The 21,725-nt window shown below is 38.8% G+C and overlaps 3 protein-coding genes and 1 long non-coding RNA gene across 4 annotated transcripts in view; 1 reads left to right on the top strand and 3 right to left on the bottom strand.

Moving 5' to 3' along the window:
* The window catches only part of pomgnt1 (protein O-linked mannose N-acetylglucosaminyltransferase 1 (beta 1,2-)), a 20,403-nt gene extending 17,354 nt beyond the window's left edge, over positions 1-3,049 (bottom strand). Inside the window, exons 1-4 of the mRNA XM_074636334.1 lie at positions 2,894-3,049; positions 2,505-2,737; positions 1,461-1,563; positions 681-796 (exon numbers count right to left, since the gene is read on the bottom strand). Coding sequence (XP_074492435.1) covers positions 681-796; positions 1,461-1,563; positions 2,505-2,624 — 339 coding nt within the window. The 5' untranslated portion in view covers positions 2,625-2,737; positions 2,894-3,049. The remainder of the gene's footprint in view (positions 1-680; positions 797-1,460; positions 1,564-2,504; positions 2,738-2,893) is intronic.
* Positions 3,050-5,501: 2,452 nt separating this feature from the next.
* On the top strand, positions 5,502-8,130 carry LOC141768617 (interferon-induced protein with tetratricopeptide repeats 1-like). Its single transcript, XM_074637013.1, has 2 exons — positions 5,502-5,515; positions 6,598-8,130. The coding sequence occupies exons 1-2, from the start codon at positions 5,508-5,510 to the stop codon at positions 7,904-7,906; spliced, it is 1,317 nt and encodes a 438-aa protein (XP_074493114.1). The 5' UTR covers positions 5,502-5,507; the 3' UTR covers positions 7,907-8,130.
* Positions 8,131-8,789: 659 nt separating this feature from the next.
* Positions 8,790-15,049, bottom strand: LOC141768229 (uncharacterized). The gene is made up of 5 exons (XR_012594021.1): positions 14,943-15,049; positions 14,607-14,708; positions 14,325-14,483; positions 11,162-11,278; positions 8,790-11,055 (listed from the first exon to the last, which is right to left on the bottom strand). It is a non-coding gene; the product is annotated as an uncharacterized LOC141768229 (long non-coding RNA).
* Positions 15,050-16,293: 1,244 nt separating this feature from the next.
* On the bottom strand, positions 16,294-21,451 carry LOC141768226 (uncharacterized). Its single transcript, XM_074636331.1, has 5 exons — positions 21,334-21,451; positions 20,825-20,905; positions 20,553-20,705; positions 17,782-17,901; positions 16,294-17,667 (listed from the first exon to the last, which is right to left on the bottom strand). The coding sequence occupies exons 1-5, from the start codon at positions 21,383-21,385 to the stop codon at positions 17,459-17,461; spliced, it is 615 nt and encodes a 204-aa protein (XP_074492432.1). The 5' UTR covers positions 21,386-21,451; the 3' UTR covers positions 16,294-17,458.
* Positions 21,452-21,725: the final 274 nt, after the last annotated feature.

Raw genomic sequence — 21,725 nt, 5'->3', positions numbered from 1 at the left:
ATTTCTCCTCTGGATTGGAAAATGCATCTTTGACAAATGTTGTGTAATGTGTAATATTATCACAAATCAGAAACCGAGTGAGATCAAAGGTGCAAGATAACATTTAAGTAGCCTAAATAAAAAGGAAATCTATTTTCATAATTTCTCCAATACTGACAGCAGAACCTTTAACGTCGGAGCTTATTGATACTACGGTCTTGAAAAAATTGGCCCCGGGGCTCGTTTAGTACTGGGTTTCGGTACCCATCCCACAGTGGGACAATGAATACTATCCATCTATCTATCCATCTATTCATCTATCTGTCTATCTATCTATGTATCTATGTATCTATCTACTGTAGGTCAAAGTTGTCATTAAACTGAGATGATAGACAGTTTGGGTTATGCTTTTACTGTATGCCTTCATATTTCTCTTCCAAAGACTGGCTAACCTGGAGGTCTGCTTCCAACCTGTCTGGTCATCTGACTGCTTGTGTTTTGTTGCCTCATCAGGCTTCTTAGCTTTTTAGCGATGTTGCTGGGTTCCCAGATCTCAGAAATTAACTTTGTGAGTAAAACATTATTATTACTGATTGGAATTATATGAAAAGAAGACCCAACATATATTAAATCTGATTTATTGATTTGCAATTATTGATTTTGACTCTGCATCAGTCAGTCAGTCAATCAGTTGAACTCACAGTGGTGCCGTCTACTGCCACATAGACCTTGGAGCGGCTGGAGTACACCTCAATGTCCAGGATCTTGCGTCCATTAGCCGGCCTGCGTGGTGTCTCCATGTTCGGTATTGTGTCCTCTAAAAAAAAGGAGCATAAGAACAACATTAGGTTCTCCACAGTGAAGCCATGCTGAGATGCAATATGTTTTCATAACAGCTGGACAACATAAGTTTTGCCCTCAATAACAGAGACCCCACCCACAGGTCCCCCTTTACAGTCTCATATTGAGACCAATCATTGTTTCAACTCACTGAACTTCTAGAAAACACAATTCAGTGGACATCCTGAAGTTTCGAAAGATATTAAATATGTCCGGCAGCGTTTTGAGGAAATTATGCACAAGACATCTAGAGTAATGGTTTAAACTATTTCACTCTGTGTGTACACATCACAAAGCTTCAATAAGGAGTTAAAACCAGATACAAAATAAATATATGTGATACTGACATTGCAGAACATGTGACATGTGCTAAATTTATAATAAAGTGACATCAAGGGTTTAAGAAGGTCACCAGTTGATTTGGTTGTCTGCAAATTTTGCTCTGGAAACTGCAGTATTTTCCCTACAGATATTTATGGAATGTCAATTGTTACAACAAAGACAGTCACTATTCGTTGTATTAATAAATGCCACACAGTCATATTTAAGCCTAATGCTGAAACTAGAGCATACAGTGGTTGTGCTAGTCTGAACGTGAAAGAAATGATGTAAACAGAATGAGCACTCAACATGTTTCTCACCATATTCTTGAGCTGCTGCATCTTCATTAGCTACTCTTCTCGTGTCCAAGATGAGTTTAATGTTGACTATGACAGTTATCAGCAGAAACAGCACAGCGCCAGCCTGTGGATGAAAGAGTATGCACGTTGAAATCTGAACTTATTTCATTTCTAGTCAGTGCTTTCCTAGCTCTGTTTGATATGATACATCTATTACTTAATCCTATATACGTTATATTTTAAACATACATTTTACCATCTGCACTATTGTATGTCTTAGATTCTCATTTTTTTTACTTCCGTGATTATCTTTTTATACATATTTAATGAGCATTGTTGGAGGGAGCCTGAGATCTAAAGAGTTTCATTGACAACTACTGCCTCTCTGATTGTTCTGCACATGACAACTTGACTTACTTGAATCATTTGTGGTCAGTTGAACCGTAAAGAAAGTGGGCTAAAGTGATTTGGTGAATCCAAAACCCCTTGGGGAAGAGGAATAACTACCCCAGAGTTTTGTAAACTGTAATGGAAAATTACATTGTATGTAATGATGTCTCTTTACGCAACAGTGGAAAGTTACTGCCTGTGTGCTCTTCGTCTCATGTAGTGGGAAAGTAGTGGTAGTAGGAGAGTGTTGACTTTTACTGGGACACTGTCTGAGTAAAACAAATCCTTATCTGTGCAAAACAACTCATTTTCTCATAGTCCCTGTTGTAGATTTCTATATAATCACATTGTAATAATCTCCTGCAGTGCACTCTTCTGCAGACTTTGTATGACTCTGTATAACCAGTGCCTCTTCTTGCAAGAATAAAATACAACAAAAGACATTTCATCTGCTTGAGATCCTTATTTCAACATTCAATAGGACTCTTCTTGGAATATTGACAGAATTTCCATTAAAAAACTCACCATGAGTATGCCAGTGTTTTGTAACACTAATCAAAGAGCAGGCTGTGCAGTATTTGCAGACAGAAATGGGACTTTTCTCTGCTGCTGCAACACAAATCAGCAGCTTCCAGCACAGCTCCATATTCAGAGAGAGAGTAGTTCTTTACTCACCTGACAGACCCGACGGATCGTCCTCTTGTTGGTCAGCTTGTATTTCCAGGTGAGGTACAGGCTTCTCTGCTGGCGGGGGATGAAGGGTTTGGCTCGGGGATTGGGGGTCCAGGTCTCCATCCCGGACACCGGACACCGACAGCAGAGCTCAGACCCTCCGCCTGCCCTCCTCCACCTCCATGCAATGCTCCACAACACCACCGAGACACGGCTGCCTGTCACATCATCATCACCTGAAACAACACGGATACAGAACTGAAGTGAGCTTCATCAGCAAGCTGAGCTATAACCACAGCTAGCTGACTACTTCTGCACCAACTAGACTTCCGGCTCAGTTTAACACACTCCAGTCGGGTCCTTTCTGTTGACATATCAACGTGACTACTCACAGGGTCGTCAGTAAACCTCGCATCATCGTTTTTAATCTTGTAGCCAGCAGCAAGAGCAGGAAAAGTCGCCTGTAAGTGCTGCTACATGCTCCCAAGCTGCTGCTATGGACGGTGTTTGTGTCGCAGAACAAATAACGTCATCCAGCTTCTCCTTCTTCTCTATTTAAAACATCCTCCTACTTCTTCTTCAGACTCACTGCTGCCCTCAACAGGATACATAATAGATGACCTCACCATTTCATTTTTGTTTTAGGATAGCTCCAGTTTGGGATTCTTATGTTGGCCTATTAATATTATAATCTCAAAAAGAAACCTCTTTGATAAATGTTGGGGTGACTTTTCAACCTTTTTACATATAGCCACTTCTCTTAATACAATGATATATGACTTCATGATATTCTGTGTAGGTTACCCTCTTTTATATTGGATCTATGTGTAAAATGGAGAAAAAAGATGGAAACAATTTAATGATGGAGGGATGAAAAAAGGAGTGATCGCACATAGAATGCTCCACAACCAAGGCTGACCCCCATATGAGAACTATTAGGACTTTAAGAAGTTTAAACATGCACTATCTGCCTTTTAACATGCACTATCTGCAACCATCTTGGACTCTAACCACTGGCGCACTTTACACTTACTTGCACTATACATCCTATATACCACTTTATAGACTGCACATATGTACATATTACATTTATTTATTGCACACACTACATTTATTTATTGACGGACTGCATACAATATGTTCACCCATTCACTCGGTATCTTTTATATCTCTATTATTGTTTTTATTATTTTTGTATACCTTTACCTCTCCTGTGATTCACTCTGTTTGCTGATGTTGCTGCTTTGACACCTGAATTTCCCTCTGGGGATTAATAAAGGTTCATCTTATCTTATCTTAGAAAGCTACCATTGCTGCAATGCTATCATACATTTTCCAACACTAGGGACATAGACTTTTAAAAAAATCACTAAGAGACTTGGTCCCTCCAAAGTGGCACGACGGCCAAATTCAGGGGGTCTGGCTCATGGACTATAATGGTGTTGTCCATGGTCAGACCGTTTAAGAGAATATACTGCATGTATATAGCTTGTCTATCCCTTGTACTACTATTACTTCTGTAATTCTCTCTCTTTATTTGTTTTTACTTATTTATATGTGTATGTATGTATATATGAACATATACATATATATATATATATGAATATATATATGTTCTTTCTTCCTTTTCTATTATTTTTTTTACTTTCTCTTTTTTTATTTATTTTTTTATTTTCTTCACTTGTATTTATCACAATTCTGACTACTTTTATTTTGTCATCATATATGTTAAGTTTATTCATGCAATTATCTTATGTTGGGGGGGTCAATGTGTATTGCTGTCTGTATTGATTGTGTTCTATCGTTTGTGTGGGGGGGGGAAAAGGAGAAATAACTCAATAAATATATTGTGTAAAAACAACAACATTATATTCGAGTTACAGAGGTGAATATCTGCTTTTTGAAAGGGAAAATATTTTTTTGTTGTTGTTTAATAAGGACAACAATGTTTTAATGGTGTTTCCAGTGTCCTCAAAGATGCATTCCATCCACTAGGCGGATTGTGGGGAAACACAATAAAAAGTAGGCCAGTGTTTCATTGAGTAACTGAATTATGTAGCCTAGACCTTTTATTTGGCCAGAAATGACACATCTCCTTGCTCGTTTTGCTTGTTCTGCAGCATACTGTACAATACAATAAATTATTTCAAAGTGTTGTGTATGAAAATGTAAAATAATCCAAGTAACCTGTGAATACAGACATGATATTTGATATATAATAATAAATAAATAAAGAAAGAAATACAGTTTTCACCCCTGTAACTCTCTTTCTCACATTTTTCATCTGCCCCACAAACACTTATTTGATAATAAAAGTGTAAATTGTAGTGATACTAACTAAACACTTTTAAGCGAACAATATCAGGGACCAATTGTTTATTTATATTATAATAAATACAGATATTTATGAAAATAGAAATCTTAATTTTTGTCTTAAAACCATCGTGATGCGTGTGACGGTTTACGGGGGTAGAGGCACCAAATCGGAATTTTGCCTAGGGCACCAAAAGGGCTAGAGCTGGCTCGGATAACACATCAAGACACCGCTGATACTTTTGTTTTTAAATGTAATAAATTATATTTAAGAGTAACAATTACAATAAGGAAAAAAAAAAAAACTTCTTTAAATTTCTGTTAATTTATTATAGGCCAATTGTCTCTCTGGACTAAATTTGGTGAATCTAATAACTTATTTAGTTCTTGGACTTGACTTGTGATTTTTACTCTGGACTTAATAGACTTGAATTTCTAGGAAAAATCTAGAGTGACAAGATGATCTGCTCCATGCAGCTCTGTCGTGAGTCATGACTTATTCTTGTTCAGCATGACAGACGTAGCTGTATAGTAAAAAAAGTCCACTGAGTCCAAATCCAGCTCAACAGTACATCATTTACAACATCATAAGTTGAACATTACTAGTTTTATGGTGCCGCACCCTGAGCAGCCACGTACATAGTGTAAAGAGCAGAAGCCAGAGACTCATTAGCAAACTACAGTAACAGCTGGATGATGAGGTGAGCGTCTGCTTCTGCATGTCATATCTGCAATCAGTAGGCTAACAATGTTTGAGTTATGGATCCAAAGTCACTGGTTTGATTTTGCCCTCCGTACTTTCTATTTTCCTCTTTCGCTCTATTCTCTTTTATTTATTCCCTTGTTTTCTTAGTTTCTTCCTCCATTTCTTTCTCTCTCATTTCCTTTCTTTGTCATTCCGTCCCTTTCTTCAGTTTTCCCCTCATCCCTTTCATTCCCTTCTTTCCTCTTTTCCTCCTTGCTTTTTTCTTTCTACCTTCTGATCCCGCCCTCATTCACTCTTTTATTTATCATTTTATCCATTCGTTGTGACTTACTGTTTCCTTCCTTTGTCCTCTTGTGTTCCTTCCTTCCCGTGTCCTCTTCTGTTTCTTGCTGCATGTCTTTGCTCTTTCTTTCCTCCTTTTATTCAGTTCTTCCCTCCTTTTCCCCCTCTCCTTCTGTACTCCCCTCCTTCTTTTCCTCCATATTTCCCTTTCTCCTTTCTAATACATTCTTCCTTAGTTCACTCCTTCCTTATTTCCCCTCTTCCTTCTCATCCATTTATTGTTACTTCCTCTTTGTTTCTTCCTTCCTTTTAGTCCTTGCTTCTTCATTTCTTACCTAATACCTTTGTCTTTCTTTCTTCTCCCCCTCTTTCTTTTCCTCCTTGCTTTTCTCCCCTCTGATTTCCTCAGCTGTTCCTTCGCTTATTCACTCCTTCCTTATTTCCTTTCCAATCATTGATTCATTAAATACTTTTTCTTTTGTCTATCTTTCTTCATTCTTTCCTTTCCTCATACACTCCTTCCTTTCTGTCCATTCACTGTTCCCTCCTTCTGTCCCTCCTCCACACGAGGATTATCACAGTGATTATGCAAACATAGCAGGCCACAGAGCACATTATATTACAATACTGCAGTGGTTCTCAACCAAGGGTCCGGGGACCCCCAGGGGTCCTTGAGGGAGTTCCAGGGGGTCCCCCAGAAAAATGGGAAATGGTTTATTTTCCCTATTTAAGTCACTATAAAAGCTGCTGTACTACATTTGTAATTTGACATTTGTCATTTTTAATCTCCACCAGTGCTGCTCAGAGTGAAACAATAATGGAGTCCAAACTGGAGGCCCTGCAGTGCCACTTCAACTGGGATCTGGACCCCAGCAGGTCCAAACTTCTCTGTCTCAGAGACAAGCTGGAGGACATCGGCACAGAGGAGGGATACAGCTGGCTGGGTCACATTTACAACCTGCAGGGGTTCATCCACTACCAGCTGGGGCTCACCGATGACGCCTGCCGTTTCTTCAGCAGGGCCGCAGAGGCCTTCCGCCAGATGAGAAACACCGTCTCAGATGAGGGTCCCTGGTTGGTGGTGAACCACGGGAACCTGGCTTGGCTGCACTACCACAAGGGAGACAAAGCAGAGAGTGACGCACACCTGTCAAAGGTCGACGCCCTGATGAAAGAATACCCATCTCCATCCCAGGACGAGCTCCATCCGGAGATCTGCGCTGAAAAAGCCTGGACCCTGATGAAGTTCAGAGCAGACAAAATGCTGCTGGCTGCAGATTACTTCCAGAGAGCCATCAGGATGCAGCCGGACATGGTGGAGTGGCACACTAGCCACGTCATAGGGTTAGAGAATGCTCTTAGGCACATTGACAAAAAGCTGGAGGCAGACATCTTTGAGAAAATGAAAATCGCCAAGGAACACGATCCAAAGAACTTGTACCTCACTGCTCTGTACCTCGAGGCATGTGCTAGGAAAGGGAAAAAAATTGAAAGTGATGCACGTGAGCTGGCCAGAAGGGTTTTAAGGAAACCCATCAGCAGCTACAGTGGTATCAAACCATTACTAAGGCTGTACAGAATCCATGTATCCATGGATGAGGCCATTGATTTGGCAGAGGAGGTTCTGGAAAGACATCCAGATGAGCGTTATCTGAAGAGGTGTGCTGCAATCTGCTACAAGAAGAGGATCTTTTTACACAGGGACAATCCCCTGGAGCACGGCATGATCGACAGAGCAATCAGTCTCCACAGGGAAGTGATTACTCTTTACCCTCTCTCTTCACTTACAAGAAAAATATCTCTCGCAAACATATACGCACAGGACAATCGCCAAGATGAAGCTGACCAGATATACGAGGAGCTGCTGGAAAGCGATCTGGATGCTGAAGGGGCACAGATGCTTTACAACTACTATGCAAAATATGTGCATTTCATGCGAAAGGAGAGCTACAAGTCGATAGAATATCACATGAGGGCAGCAGCGATACCACAACAATCTTCCTGGCGAAAGGACAGCATCAGAACTCTGGAGAGGATTAGAGGAAGAAACAGAAACCGAATGTGTGGAGAAATAGACGAGTGTCTGAGTAACTTGCAAAACTAAGAGGCTGAAATAAAGAGGGAACATTTTCTGTACTGTTTAAATGAGTGTTTGTAACAACATCGGGTAGAAATCCATGTTAATAATGAATTAATAACCTTCTCTGTAGGTTCTCTGTAAGACTCCTTTCTCATTGTTTCCACATTTGATGTATTATTATAAAGTTATTGATTACAGCCACTGTAAAGGTGGTGACCTTTACAAAAATAAAACTAGATTCAAATGTTTTCATGTGTGTTTATAGCTCACCAGTCAAGTTGCCTATGTTATGAACTAGGGGTGTAAGAAAATATCGATACACATGAATATCGTGATATTAAGTTCTTTATACTGTATCGATTCTCCAAAATGTTGTATCGACTTTAATTAACCTCTTAAAGAATTTATTTCGGAGCTTGTAGCAGGCTCAGTTTTAGAGAGAGGTAGAGTGAAGATACATATGCAACTAGAAAAATCCAAGGAATCCATTGTTACCAACAACGTCATGTATGTCTGGAAGAACGCTAAATAAGGCTATGAAGTTACTCTAAATTTTGGTGAGGAAAAACAGTCATGGCCATTTTCAAAGGAGTCCCTTGACCTCTGACCTCAAGACATGTGACTGAAAATTAGTTCTATGGGTACCCACCAGTCTCCCCTATACAGACATGTCCACTTTATGATAATCACATGCAGTTTGTGGAAAAAAAAACTTGCAGTTTTTTGCATGCAGTACAAATGTGTTATTTTCACCTATTCTAAAAAGATGTTTCTGCATATACTGGGGTCCCTAAACAGTCTTGGAATTACATAAATTAGGTATGACTGGGAAGCTGAGACGCTGGCACTTTCGTGCTCGGGCCCTAACAAGTCATCAGCAGCAAACATCATAAAACACCACAGAGTCCAATAGTGAACCAGTTTATTCTCATATCAGAAAAGCTTTACAAGGATAATTTGAACATCAACGAGTAGCTTTTAACCAGAGATTACAGTAACATACAGCATATGACACAAAAGAAAGAGGAGTTTATAATTTTCATATTGAACATTTGACAACTACATTTACTGAAAGATTCTGATTCAAATATACTAAACTAATATAGCATTATATGTCACCATTCATGTGCTGCTGTGTTTTAAATGAAGGTGCAGAGCAAAGATAAGAGATGAAAAAGCTTTTACTAAACATGTGGACAGGTTGGTGGTAACTCAAGAACTCAAACTGGCGCTGATGCATTCATGTAGCCTTTATAATAAAGACAGAGAGGAACTGGTCAGTTTATATTACACTATTCTTACCAGCATTAATCAACGTACATATCTAGCACTACCCAAGTAGTCTTTTCACTAATTAGAATTCTTACATTTATTGAAGTTATTTTGATGGCTAATTTTACTTCTCAAAGAGTATTTGTTACTCACTTATAAAGAAACAATATTGTGCAGGTTTTAGCTGTACTCTAGGGGGGTAAGTAAACATCGTTACACTTGAGTATCGCAATATTATGTTTTTGATACTGTATCGATTGTCAAAAAACACTAATGATTTTGAATTAATAGTTTAAAAGATTTGTGGCCGACAGTGGCTCAGAATGCACAAAAAGTAGTGCTATGATGTTGGATGTTACAGGGAATGGATGTTCTGATTGCATAAAACGTAACATTTTTTCACTCCGATTTTATGCATATGGTGGTGTGTTCTTTATATTATGACAGTTTTCCTAAAATTAGATTTAAAAAATCGCAATACATCGCCTTGCTTACAGTATCGCATTATATATTGAATCGTAACCCCTGTAATCATGATACGTATCGTATCGCCAGACTCTTGCCAACACACAGCTCTACTACTCTAGCCACCTACAGTAGGTACACTTAGATAAAATAAATGCAGTCACAAATCTGCGACAAATTCACCTTCATGAGGGTTATAATGTTCAGCCTGTGTTGAAGCTGCTTTAAAGAGGGTTTGATTCAACTGTATGATCATTTTGGAGGGTGTAGTTTATGTTGCTGTTGAATTGTATTGCATTACACTGACAGGTGTTTCTATTATTCTGTCCACCCCATTTCTGTCAATGAAGGTAGGCTAAATAACAGACACACCTCTCTGTTTCAACATCCTACAAACGTTAAAACCTTCACGGAGGATTTAGTTGTATGAGACCAACCTGGTTTCGTGGGAAGGTGTATAAATACCACGACACTAAACGGACATTCTGCGTGTCATGAGTACGCATTTTAGCCTTTTCGTGTGTCATTTGTACGCCGCGCAAACATCCACAGTTAGATTCAGGCAAGAAAAACACTTAGGGTTAGGGTTAGGGTAAGGGAAAACATCATGGTTGGGTAAGTAAATTCAGTAAAACACGTTTGGAAACAACGTAACACAACTACAGAAAACACGTCACAAACGTCAATAAAAAACATGTGACAAATGTCACGTGACAAACGCCACTAACGTAATTTACAAAACGAAACACCGATCAAAAACGATCACGTAGCATTTATACGCGGATGCGTTTACATCGCAGTCAGTACAGGATACATGGCGCACCAAATGACACGCGGAAATCAAGAAAGGCGTACTTATTGCACATTAAACGCCTTGCGCATTATCGTGGCATTTATACGACTTTTTGTGCAAATGGGGTTATGAGATTGTATTAGTTCTAGCTAGGTGTATCTAATAAACTGGCAACTGAGTATACAGTATTGTTTCATTACATGGAGATGTGGTCTTTATTGGGGTGCTGCTGTTGTGGTTAAAATTGTCAAATGTTTTAACTCTGAGTGGGAAATGATGACAGCTGCAGTTGGCTTACACACAATACATTACACTGCTACTTTTGCTAAACCACACAAATTAGGTCAAATTACTAATCCTGCTCTGAGTGACATGTTTCTGCTTGTTTGTTTTTCAGTTTACCACTCAACTCTGTTTCACTCTTGGTTCTAATAGATGATAAGGGAAATGAGACCAAGCAGCACAGGAACAACACTCAGTTTGATGGCCCTGGCTGAATTACAGAAGCTGGTTCCACAACATTTTAGTTCACCGGGAGGCAGAATGTGAATTTCGCCAACGCTTACGTCTTTCGGATGAGGAGTAACACAACGGCTTGTAGACATACAGCCACGGACAGAAAAGGTGTTGTTATCAACTATCGCTGTGGATGACAAAGTCACTGTTTTACTAGAAGACAACCAACTTTTAAAAAAAAGATCCAACAAGGAACACTGGAAAGCAGCAGTAACACATGCATGAGGGCTCACCATTCATACTGAAGCAGCGGTCCTGGACTCCCACACACTCTACCGTCATGCTACAGACAGAACTTTGAGGAATGCAGCTGACACACTGCAGGCCATTTTTTGCATGTACATCAGGGTCTGAAACAGAACAGGAGACATTTATGAGACACAAAGTTTACTTGTCCAACTGTCTATTGGAAAGATGGCGCAGCAGTATTAGTGTATAGTATTTTTTTTTTTACTTTATCGGTTTTAGATTTGACTACTTATCAGTTTTGGTCAACATCAGTAGGTTTGCTTGTTTCCAAGAGTCTCTGGACAAGGGTTGTCATGTTCAGGGCAAGAGAAGAGATTTTGGATCTGGCAAAGAAGTTTTGATCACCACGCTTCTTCACCACGATTCAGCTGCCGTGGCAGGGTAATCAGTACATCAAGAGTCAAGTAAGAAGTTGACATCTATCTGCCTGCTGCTCTCGGGAGATATTCACCAGTGTTCCGATCCTTGCAGGTGAACTGTGGTGTAAGCAGTGGGCAACTCCGGGGTCAGAGAAGTGAAGCCAATGCGGAAGTGCCTTAAACTTGCATTCTTTCTAATAGCCACCAGGGGGCGACTCCTCTGGTTGCAAAAAGAAGTCAGATTGTATAGAAGTCTATGAGAAAGTGACCCTACTTCTCACTTGATTTATTACCTCAGTAAACATTGTAAACATGAGTTTATGGTCTCAGTCGCTAGTTTCAAGTCTTCTTCAATACAGCATGATGTTCATTTGGTAAACTATGGTCCCATTTACAGTCAAATAGACCATAAAGCAGGGTATGCTTTAGGGCGTGGCTACCTTGTGATTGACAGGTCGCTACCACGGCGTCGTTCGGTCTGGGAGTTGTCCGTATTTTCGTCTTACAACTTTCGCAGTGTGTTTTCAGTTCATGAAAGTTAATTATAACCTTTTTGGTTGCCTAAAAATTTCTTATTTAGCATTCGGTTGTACTGAGCTCCATAAATTTGTTCACATTTAATGTGTACAAATTCACGTAAAAGATTTATGATCTGGTCACCCAACACGTTCTCATCCCACCTTGCCACACACTGACGTTTTGTCAGACCCCTCGGTGTCACTTTTTGCTCGCAGTAAACACATGCTCAATGTTATGAATTAAACAAAACCACTTAGCTAGGTTTAGGAAAAAACTACATGGTTGGGCTTAAAATTACTACATTGGTACAGTGAAAATGTGACTTGATGTTATAAACACGGGACGCAAACAACGGTCTCCAGGTTGAAAGCCTTGTGTTTGTTGCCTATAAGTTGCTTTAAAAGCTGTTGTGATGGCAGTGTCGGAGACATAGCTAGATAGCCCCCACAGCTGAGGTGGAAATTGGGCTCATTGGTTATTCCATCTATCTGCACAATAACAGAACAATGTATTATTGCCTTCTCATACAGAACTTTACGAAATGTTTTGTATGTCTAAATGTGTTATATCAGGTGATTTTAATACAAACATGTCGTTGCCTCCTAGTAAGAATTATTTAGATAAATAACTTTCAAACTTTTGTAATGTGTTTAGATTGAAACAACTTATTCCTGAGCTAGAGCGTCTGTTAACAGCAAGTCTATTTTGAACCTGTTATTAGCGTCGGGATGTGATCTGCAAATCAGGTGTCCTGGATATTGCTTTAAGTGATCATATCTGCACTCGCAAGGTAACTAAATCCCAGATAAATCCTGGAAATCCCCTATCTGTATACCTTTATACAGTAAGCGGATTACAGTTATAGAAAGAGAATGAAGGTTATAGACTGGTAAAGACAGTGAGCAGGCTCAACTGAAAATATGTGGCAGGATGTGGCTAAGAACAACAGCTCTTAGCCACATTTGTGAGGTATAGTGTCAGCGTGGTTTTTCAAAACAGTCTCACGGCAGTTCATGAATTAGTCACAAATGTTAATCTATTTGATTGGTGTACATTGATACGAATTTCCCTTTTTTTCATGACGCTCAGCACGACCTTCAACAATTTTTTGTGCGTTTTCCTACGAATGTCCAGCAACACGTGACACACGTGTCAATTTCCACTCCAGTCTTTTCAAAATAAAACTACTTGGTTAAGTTTAGGAATAGATTGACTTGGTAAGGCTTAGGCAACAAATAACTTAGTTAGGTTTAGGAAAAGATCACAGTTTGGGTTTAAATAACACCGGAAGTGGCGTAACGTAAGTATCGAAGTTACATGACAAAAACTACTTAGTTTTAGGAAAAGATTGTGGTTTGGGTTCAAATTACTCTGGAAATGCCGTAACTTAAGTATAGAAGTTACGTGACAAATAGATCAACGTTGACTTCTTGTTTCACACGGGACACTAACACAGTCACCTGGGTGAAAGTCTTGTGTTTTTTGAACCACCCATCCACCCCAATCTCCTCCCTACGCGGTGTTTGCCGCTCTTTATACTTCCTGGTTCACAATTACATGGACTACATACAAATTGATGTTGTGCTAACTATCACGAAAACAATTTGAAATTTGTGTCTGCACAAATCAGTATATTTACATTTTGTGACTATTTCGCTAACTGCTGTGCAACTGAGTTTTTGCATCAAGTAGCATCATAAGTCAGGGTTAAATTTCCAAGTTAAGAAACTGTAGCTCAAGCCTGTGTTATAGTATTTACAGTACTATACAGTACTATATAGTATTTTGGAATAATATAGTACCAGTCACTCAGCAAGCCATTGGAACAGTCTGCCCAAGAGAGAGCAACTGAAAAACTTACCTCTTTATAGCCTTGCTTTTTATTACAATGTTTTATGGCCATAATTTCTTTTATTTAATGATTTCTTTTATTTTATTTGTCTTTGAAAATTCCCTATTATCAATCGTATTTGTTATTGTCTTTTATCTATTTTGCAGTTTTAGTTTTAATCTATTTTATTGGTTTAATGATTTTTATTTCTTACGTGCATTAGTCCCAAATTGTTTTACTCTTTGCATTTGTGCTGTCTTATTAGGAGGTGGTCAGTCATCTGTAAAGGACTTTGAATTGCATTTGCAAGTGAATTTGTTTGATTGATCGACTGATAAGGGTGCCAGTGAACTTAAAGTCCCGTTTCGCAGCACAAGGCATTTTGGTGTATTCTGTATATCCATAAACAAATCAAAGGAAATCAAAAAAAATACTTACAGGGTATATCTTGGTTGTTGCAGCCATCGGTGTTGCAGCAAAGAACAGATGAAGCCAACTTCCAAGCATCATAACTCATTGAAAATGTCTGATCGCAGAGATAGGACGGCAGACATGACCGGACGATGCCCTTTCTCAACTCCAGCATTCCTTCGAAATCTGATCACAATTTCTTTAATGTTAGAAACATACCAGGACTAAATGGAATAAAGCAAACATTTCAATTCAAACTGAACGTAAAATAGATGATTTGAGGAAAATGATTTAATCTATACTTCTTACCTCGATGGGCAATTGTTGCACACAAGTCATCATCAGATTTACAAGGCTGTAGGACTGTATCGTTGCTGGATCTTTCCTTTGTAAGACACTGAAGAGCTGCAGCTGCAGGAAAAAGTTTATATATATATATATATATATATATATATCTTTGAGTCATTTAGTGCTGGATTAAGCATAGGATTTATCATGCTCTCTCTGCCACTGTACTTAAACTACTTAATCTTTCTCTCCTGATTTTTCCCTCAAACTGCTTTGATTCCATTTGAAATTGAATTCTAGTTAGCACTACATTTCTAATACCTGCATAAACCCTGATTTAAGAGTAGGTAGAGTTACCTGTGCTGGAGAGCATCCAGATGAGAGAGAGAGACAGAATCAGCTTCATCGTGATGAGGAAATGTGCAGATTACTGGTTTAAAAAGAGGAGCATACACAGATATGACAAAAAAAAAGAGAAGTTTGCATCTGGTTGGAGGGCGGTGCTTGGTTTTGGCTTGACTGTTTTCAACATGACGACCAGGCCACAAACTTTCTCTTTTTATTTCACAGCTAAACAGTACACTAAAATTGATTTCTTAAAACATTTGAGGCAAGAAATAGGCATTACAGTACAGAATCTTGATTTATATTTGATCAGTGCTGCCTAGTTTGATAGTTTGATAGTTTTGTGAGCAATGATTGACAGCTGCTCAGAGACTCCATGACCCTGATTGGTTGTTTTGGTTCAGGCGTGGTGGAAACTTGGAGATGCCATTAGGAGCACTGGGAGGAGGCAGAGGAACCTGATTTTTTTCCCACAGAGAAGTGCCTGGAAAACATTCAAATCAGGCAGTAAAAAAACCTAACATAAAAACCCACAATTGGATATTAACATGTTTGGCGTTGTCAGATAACGTGCTGCCCCATTCGTATTTATACCATTTCAAGTTTTAACGTGGTGAAATCATTGGTCGTCAATCCAAAACGCCCCACATCAGGCTGTTGTCATACACCATTCATAGCTATAACTACAAAAAGTAAATGCACTGTAATTCGTATATAGTATATCCCACAAAATCAATTTGTATGTAATCCACGTAATTGTGAACAAGGAAATATAAAGAGCGGTGAATGCAGCATAGGCAGGGACGTCCGGGTGGATGGGTGGGTCAAAAAACATCAGACTTTCACCCAGGAGACTGGTGTTCATTTCCTGTGGGAAACCAGAAGTCAACGTTGATTTGTTTGTCACGTAACTTCCATACTTAAATTACACCACTTCTGGTGTTATTTTAACCCAAACCATAATCTTTTCCTAAAGCTAACTAAGTAGTTTTTGTCACGTAACTTCTGTTCTTAAGTTACGCCACTTCCAGTGTCGTGTAACTTAACTACAATCTTTCTTAAACCTAAGCTAACCTGTAGTTTTCTTACCCAAACCTAACTAAGTAGTTTTCTTGCCTGAACCTAACAAAGTTGTTTCCTGTGAAGACGGAAGTTTATTTTGGAGACTGGAGCAGAAATTGACGCTGGAGATCTGTAGGAAAATGCACGAAAAATGAGGATTAACTTTTCCGTTGTATGAGAATACGTCGCCCGGATATGTTAATAACCTATTTAAACATCCAGTCTAACATGATTTCTAAATGTATCAATTCTTCTTCTTAATCCAATAACTTTGAGCAACACAATAAAAAATCAGGAACCATTTTAACATCTAACTTTTATTATGGTGGTTAGTACATATTACAGTAGTTATTCTTATATATTCCAAAGATTACTGCAAAAATATGACAAGAAAAAAAAATTGAGCATAATTTTTATATTCAACATTTGATTAATAGTATGGCATGTTACACGTAACATAAACGGAAAGTGCCAGAAGTGGTGGAGACCAAACCAGAGCTAAAGAAGAGGAAACAATTTGACTTTCATTCATCATGTGACACAAAAGCGACTATAAACAAATATTAATGTTTGACGGATTTGTAGAAAGGCAATTGCTTGCCAACACAAAGCAAGAATTTTGCTTTGTATTTTAATTTGTATTTCTTTCACTTGTATGTTCTGCACACCACATGTCTGCATGTATTGATTTGTGTTGTTGCAGCTTCACTGCACAATCTGTGTGTTAGGATGCATCATTGGTGTGACTCTGCTATTGACCTATGTTAATTCCATTTAGTTAAAATTCAAATTGTAAATACTGATAAACATATCACAAACATTTATGATAATATGTAACTCTTATTGTTCTAATCAGATTTTTTTTTGTTTAAATTCCTGCTATGTTAGGCCCTGCTCTTCGTTCTAACCCGTCCATTCGCATGAAAAGCCGTATAAATGCCACAATAATGTGCAAGGCGTTTAGCGTGCAATAAGTACACCTTTCTTGATTTCCGTGTGTCATTTGTAAGCCACCTATCCTGTACTCACTGCAATGTAAACGCCTCTGCATATAAATGCTACATTAAAAGTTAGTGACGCAGTACGAAAAGCAAGAAAGACCACTTATAGTGGGCGGGTTGGGAGGTGGATGGGCCACAGTGGGAGCACCAACAAACACCGGACTCTTAACCAGGAGACCCGTGTTCGAGACCGTTGTTGATTGGTGTTTTGTTTTGTAAGTTATGTTAGTGACGTCACATGATTTTTATTGACGTTTGTGACGTGGTTTCTGTAGCTGTGTTACGTTGTGTCCGTACGTGTTTTACATACTTATTTTAAGCCCAACCATGACATTTTTGCTGACTGCAGACGTTTGCATGGTGTACAAATGACACACGAAAACGCTAAAAAGTGTACTCATGACGCGCAGGATGTCCGTGTAATGTCGTGGTATTTATAGGCCTTCCTGTGAAACTGGGTTGGTTCTAACGGGCAACAAGCAAAATGAGTCCAAGCAAAAAAGGAACAACACTCAGTTTGACGGTCCAGGCAGAATTACAGAGTTTGGTTTCACAACATTTTGGTTCATCGGTGAAGTTAAGATAGCCATCCAGGTAACGCAGCTCAGAAGCAGCTTCACACAGGTTTTTCGAGGCACAGCCAAAGGTTTTTTTGATGTTGTTCGAAACCATCACTGTGGATGACAAAATCACTGTTATACAACCACAGTTTTACAGATCTCAGAATTATTACAAGGAATAGTTGAAGGCAGCAGACTATCTGATCAATATGCAGTATGAGGGCTCACCACTCCCACTAATGCAGCGGTCCTGAACTCCCACACACCATACTATCTTGTTACAGACAGTACTTTGACCATCATCACAGGTGAAACACTGTAGGTCTTTTTTTCCTTGAACACCAGGGTCTGAAACAGAACAGGAGACATGGCAAAAACTGTTATATAAAAAATTGATAAAACCTGCCAATCATCCAGCAGTAAACACAGGCTCAGAATTTATGCTGCTGCTGAAAACCATATTTCCATGTTTTACCCCATTATACATAAATTGTGCATTTCATTTTTAGGAAGTTTCTTTTCATTTTACTGCAGTGTGAGAACCAACAGGATAACTCTTCACAGGTCTTTGATGCTATTTCTCCATCTGCTTACCACACTGCCTTGTTTTTGCAGTCAACATGATGTCAACATCGCAGTTCTGACTTTTTGCAAAACGTGGTTATGCAAACGACGTGGTTATCGGCTACCTCCAACAGTTATTCTCAACAGCTAGTCTTCCTTTAAGATAGCGTGAGTTCCTTTTTTTTGAGTTGGCTGCCATAATTTTAACACTCACTTGATTCAAAAAAAAAAAAAAAAAAACTTCAATGGATTCAATTGCAATTTTTGTTTGGAGCTGAACTTACTCTTGTTCAGAACTAAAATAAAATCTGGCTGTGGAGACTATATATTGTGAAAAGACACACATCACCTATGGCCACCGCCATCACGTCCACCCCATTATACATACATTGTGCATTTCATTTTTAGGAAGTTTCTTTTCATTTTACTGCAGTGTTAGAACCAACAGGATAACTCTTCACAGGTCTTTGATGCTATTCCTTCATCTGCTTACCACACTGCCTTGTTTTTGCAGTTAACATGATGTCAACATCGCAGTTCTGACTTTATGCAAAACTATGAGGAACTTGAAATGAGCCACAGTAAAATAGGCTACCAGGAACACAGTTGATATTAAGGGCTCGCACGACAGTTTTGTAGAGACTCTTTTCATAAATGACGTCGTTTTACAGAAAAAGAGGAGGGAGTGAATGTAGGACAATCATTCTGGTGTCAGCTGTGACCTGATCAGACTGCGCTGAAAGTGCACCACAGTAGAGAGGCACTAGTGACTCTGTATAAAACCGCATGACAACTGAAAACCTGTGTTGAAATCAAGATGTCAGAGGCAAACATTAAACCAACGGGGTGCAAGAACCTTTTATCTGGAGATGGCAGATGTCCGCTATGTCTCTTCAATCTATTAAAAAAATTAATCGCATGACTGTTCATAGTTAATCGCACATTTTTTATCTGTTCAAAATGTATCTCAAAGGGAGATTTGTCAAGTATTTAATACTCTTATCAACATGGGAGTGGACAATTATGCTGCTTTATGCACTGTATGTATGTATCTATTATTGGAAATCAATTATCAACAAAAACAATGACAAATATCATCCAGAAACCCTCACAGGTACTGCATTTAGCATAATATAAAAAAATATACTAAATTATCATAAAGTGGGCATGTCTGTATAGGGAGACTCGTGGGTGCCCATAGAACCCATTTTCATTCACATATCTTAAGGTCAGAGGTCAAGGGGCCCCTTTGAAAATGGCCCTGTCAGCTTTTCCTTACCAAAATCTAGCGTAAGTTTGGAGAGCCTCCTTCACAACAAGCATGTCATGTTTGGTACCAAGGGATTCCTTCCTTTTAGATTCATATGATATCTGTATCTTCACTCTAGCTCTAAAACTGAACCTGTTACAGCCTCTAAAAGGCAATAAAATCGATTGGATTGCCTGCAATCCTGCGGGTCTCAGGGGGTTAAAACCAATGAATCATTGTGTAAGTAGCCGTCAGTGGCGCTATTTTTAACGTTTGGTAGTTTAGTCCGGTGGTTCCCAAATCTAGGGTTCGGGCACCTCCAAAGGGTCACAAAATAAATCTGAGGTGTTGTGAGATGAGGATATTATGATTCAAAATTTCTATTAATATTTTTCACTTTTTGTAAAATAGTGTATTGAATATTTCAATCGCTTTGGAAATTCAAACCGCTATTTAAATGAAACCATTCTTGATCCACCAACACACAATGAACCCTCACGTTACAGGAGTATAAAGTAGCACAAAATGGCAAGTACAGTGCAGCAGACTGGCGGGTGAAAAACGCGTCTGATACGCTTGTGGTCTAGACGGGGGGCAATTGTGGTTCGTATTCATTCAATCAAACATTACAGCAGTGGTCGCTGCAGACACACCTGGCGGAGAGCTGAGCTCTACTGTGAGCACTCTTCTAGTTTATGTTGGCAGTGCTGTGTTGTTGATGTTCTCAGCATTGCCACACCTGCTATTGTTGAATTGACGACACTGTCTCAATCTATTTTTACCTCAATAATAAATAGGTCCTTGAAAATCAAACATACTTTACGTTATTTATTATATAAGTAGGTTATGTCTTACACAAACTCACACCTACGTGTGTGTTGTTCTTTTAGCCTTGTTCGTTACCAACTTCTCCATTTTCTTTGTTGAGACACGTCATAGTGAATTAGCAAAGAAAAAACATGAAGGCTGCGTTTCAGTGCTGTGTTTTCCAGTGTGTAACATTTTGAGGGATCTATTAGCAGAAATGGTTCATGTTTTTATGTTACCTGAAGGCCAGATTCCAGATTTTGCGTAAGCGCGTTATTGTGTTACCTGTGACAGCCCTAGATAAAACATTTCCTATTCCATTGATATATAAATGTCACTTTCTTTCTTCAATACTAACACTTCTTCTTACTTTACTTACAAGACACATTCTGTTGGTTGCATTCAGTTGTGTTGCAGCAGTGAACAAACGCAGTGAGGTTAGAAAAGCCAATGTTGTAGGAGAACGTCTGATTGTTTGGTTTGCAGACGGAGGACGACAGACAGAGCCTGGACTGTCGTTCTCCTGAGCTGCCTGTGAAATCAAAGTGCAATTTGGAAATGTTAATGAAAAAGATAGACGGAGCAGACAGTGTAATGCAGAAATCTAAATGACACGAGGAAACAACGGATTTTTACACTTTTTACACTTACCTTGTATGGCAGCTGCTGCACAATATTCATTACAGTCAACCCGGGAAGAATTTTGAGTACTCTGACACTGAAGAGCTCCAGCTACACAAAGGAAAATATTTATCAGTTAAATGATGATGGTGAGCTGAACAATGAGCATGAATGATTTGACCATAAAACCACAGATATGTGATTTCATCACAATGAAATATTACCTCAACTTATTTACTGCGTATTTAAAAGTCAACTCATCTATTTAAATAGTCTACAGTGACCCCTGCACCGTCTCCTTCTCCCTTCACCTCCGCCTCTTTAACTTTAACTGACCTTGCATACATTCTTAGCCGCTTTGTGAAATGTCATGTTTTCTGCATTAGAGGAATTTCTGTGACCAGTAAAGTGAAGTTCATGTTCAGGTTTTTTTTATTTATTTTTAAAAAAAATAAAATTCTTACCATAAACATTCAAGATAGCATTTCATATCTTAAAAGTTGTATATTAACACCCGATTTAGGAGTGAGTAGAGTTACCTGTGCTGGAGAGCATCCAGATGAGAGCGAGAGACAGAATCAGCTTCATCATGATGAGGAAATGTGCACATTACTGGTTTTGTTGTGGAACTACACCTTATATATGTGAACCTACTTCTATTAAAAAGAGGAAGATACCTTGCAGTACACACATGAAAAAAACAAAACAGGAACTTTCAAGGAAGGGAAATTCAGCAAGAAAAAAATTGCATTGATCAGTTAAACATGTTCCACTTCTCATTATCATTTTTGTCTTTATAGGTACAAGAAACTCCAAGTCGTGAATCTGTAGCTGCAATTGCGCTCATTATGCATGTTGTGCTGCTAACAGCTTAGAAATGTCATCAATTGCTGTAATTGCTCCTATTATCTTTATTTCCTGATTTGGGCGC

The sequence above is a fragment of the Sebastes fasciatus genome, chromosome 5 (assembly GCF_043250625.1).
Source record: "Sebastes fasciatus isolate fSebFas1 chromosome 5, fSebFas1.pri, whole genome shotgun sequence".
In the NCBI taxonomy this organism is placed as follows: domain Eukaryota; kingdom Metazoa; phylum Chordata; class Actinopteri; order Perciformes; family Sebastidae; genus Sebastes; species Sebastes fasciatus.
Note: the sequence above shows the minus strand (reverse complement) of the source record. Positions and strands in the feature narration are given on the sequence as shown.

Bases quoted from the DNA above. Each gene is read 5' to 3' on its own strand.
- LOC141768226 (XM_074636331.1), bottom strand. From the start codon at position 21,385: ATGATGAAGCTGATTCTGTCTCTCGCTCTCATCTGGATGCTCTCCAGC. The intron at 17,902-20,552 runs GTAAGTAAAGTA...GTTCTGTTTCAG, and splicing joins CAACCAACAGAATGTGTCTT to ACCCTGGTGTTCAAGGAAAA. The intron at 17,668-17,781 runs GTGAGCCCTCAT...TGTCATCCACAG, and splicing joins CCGCTGCATTAGTGGGAGTG to TGATGGTTTCGAACAACATC.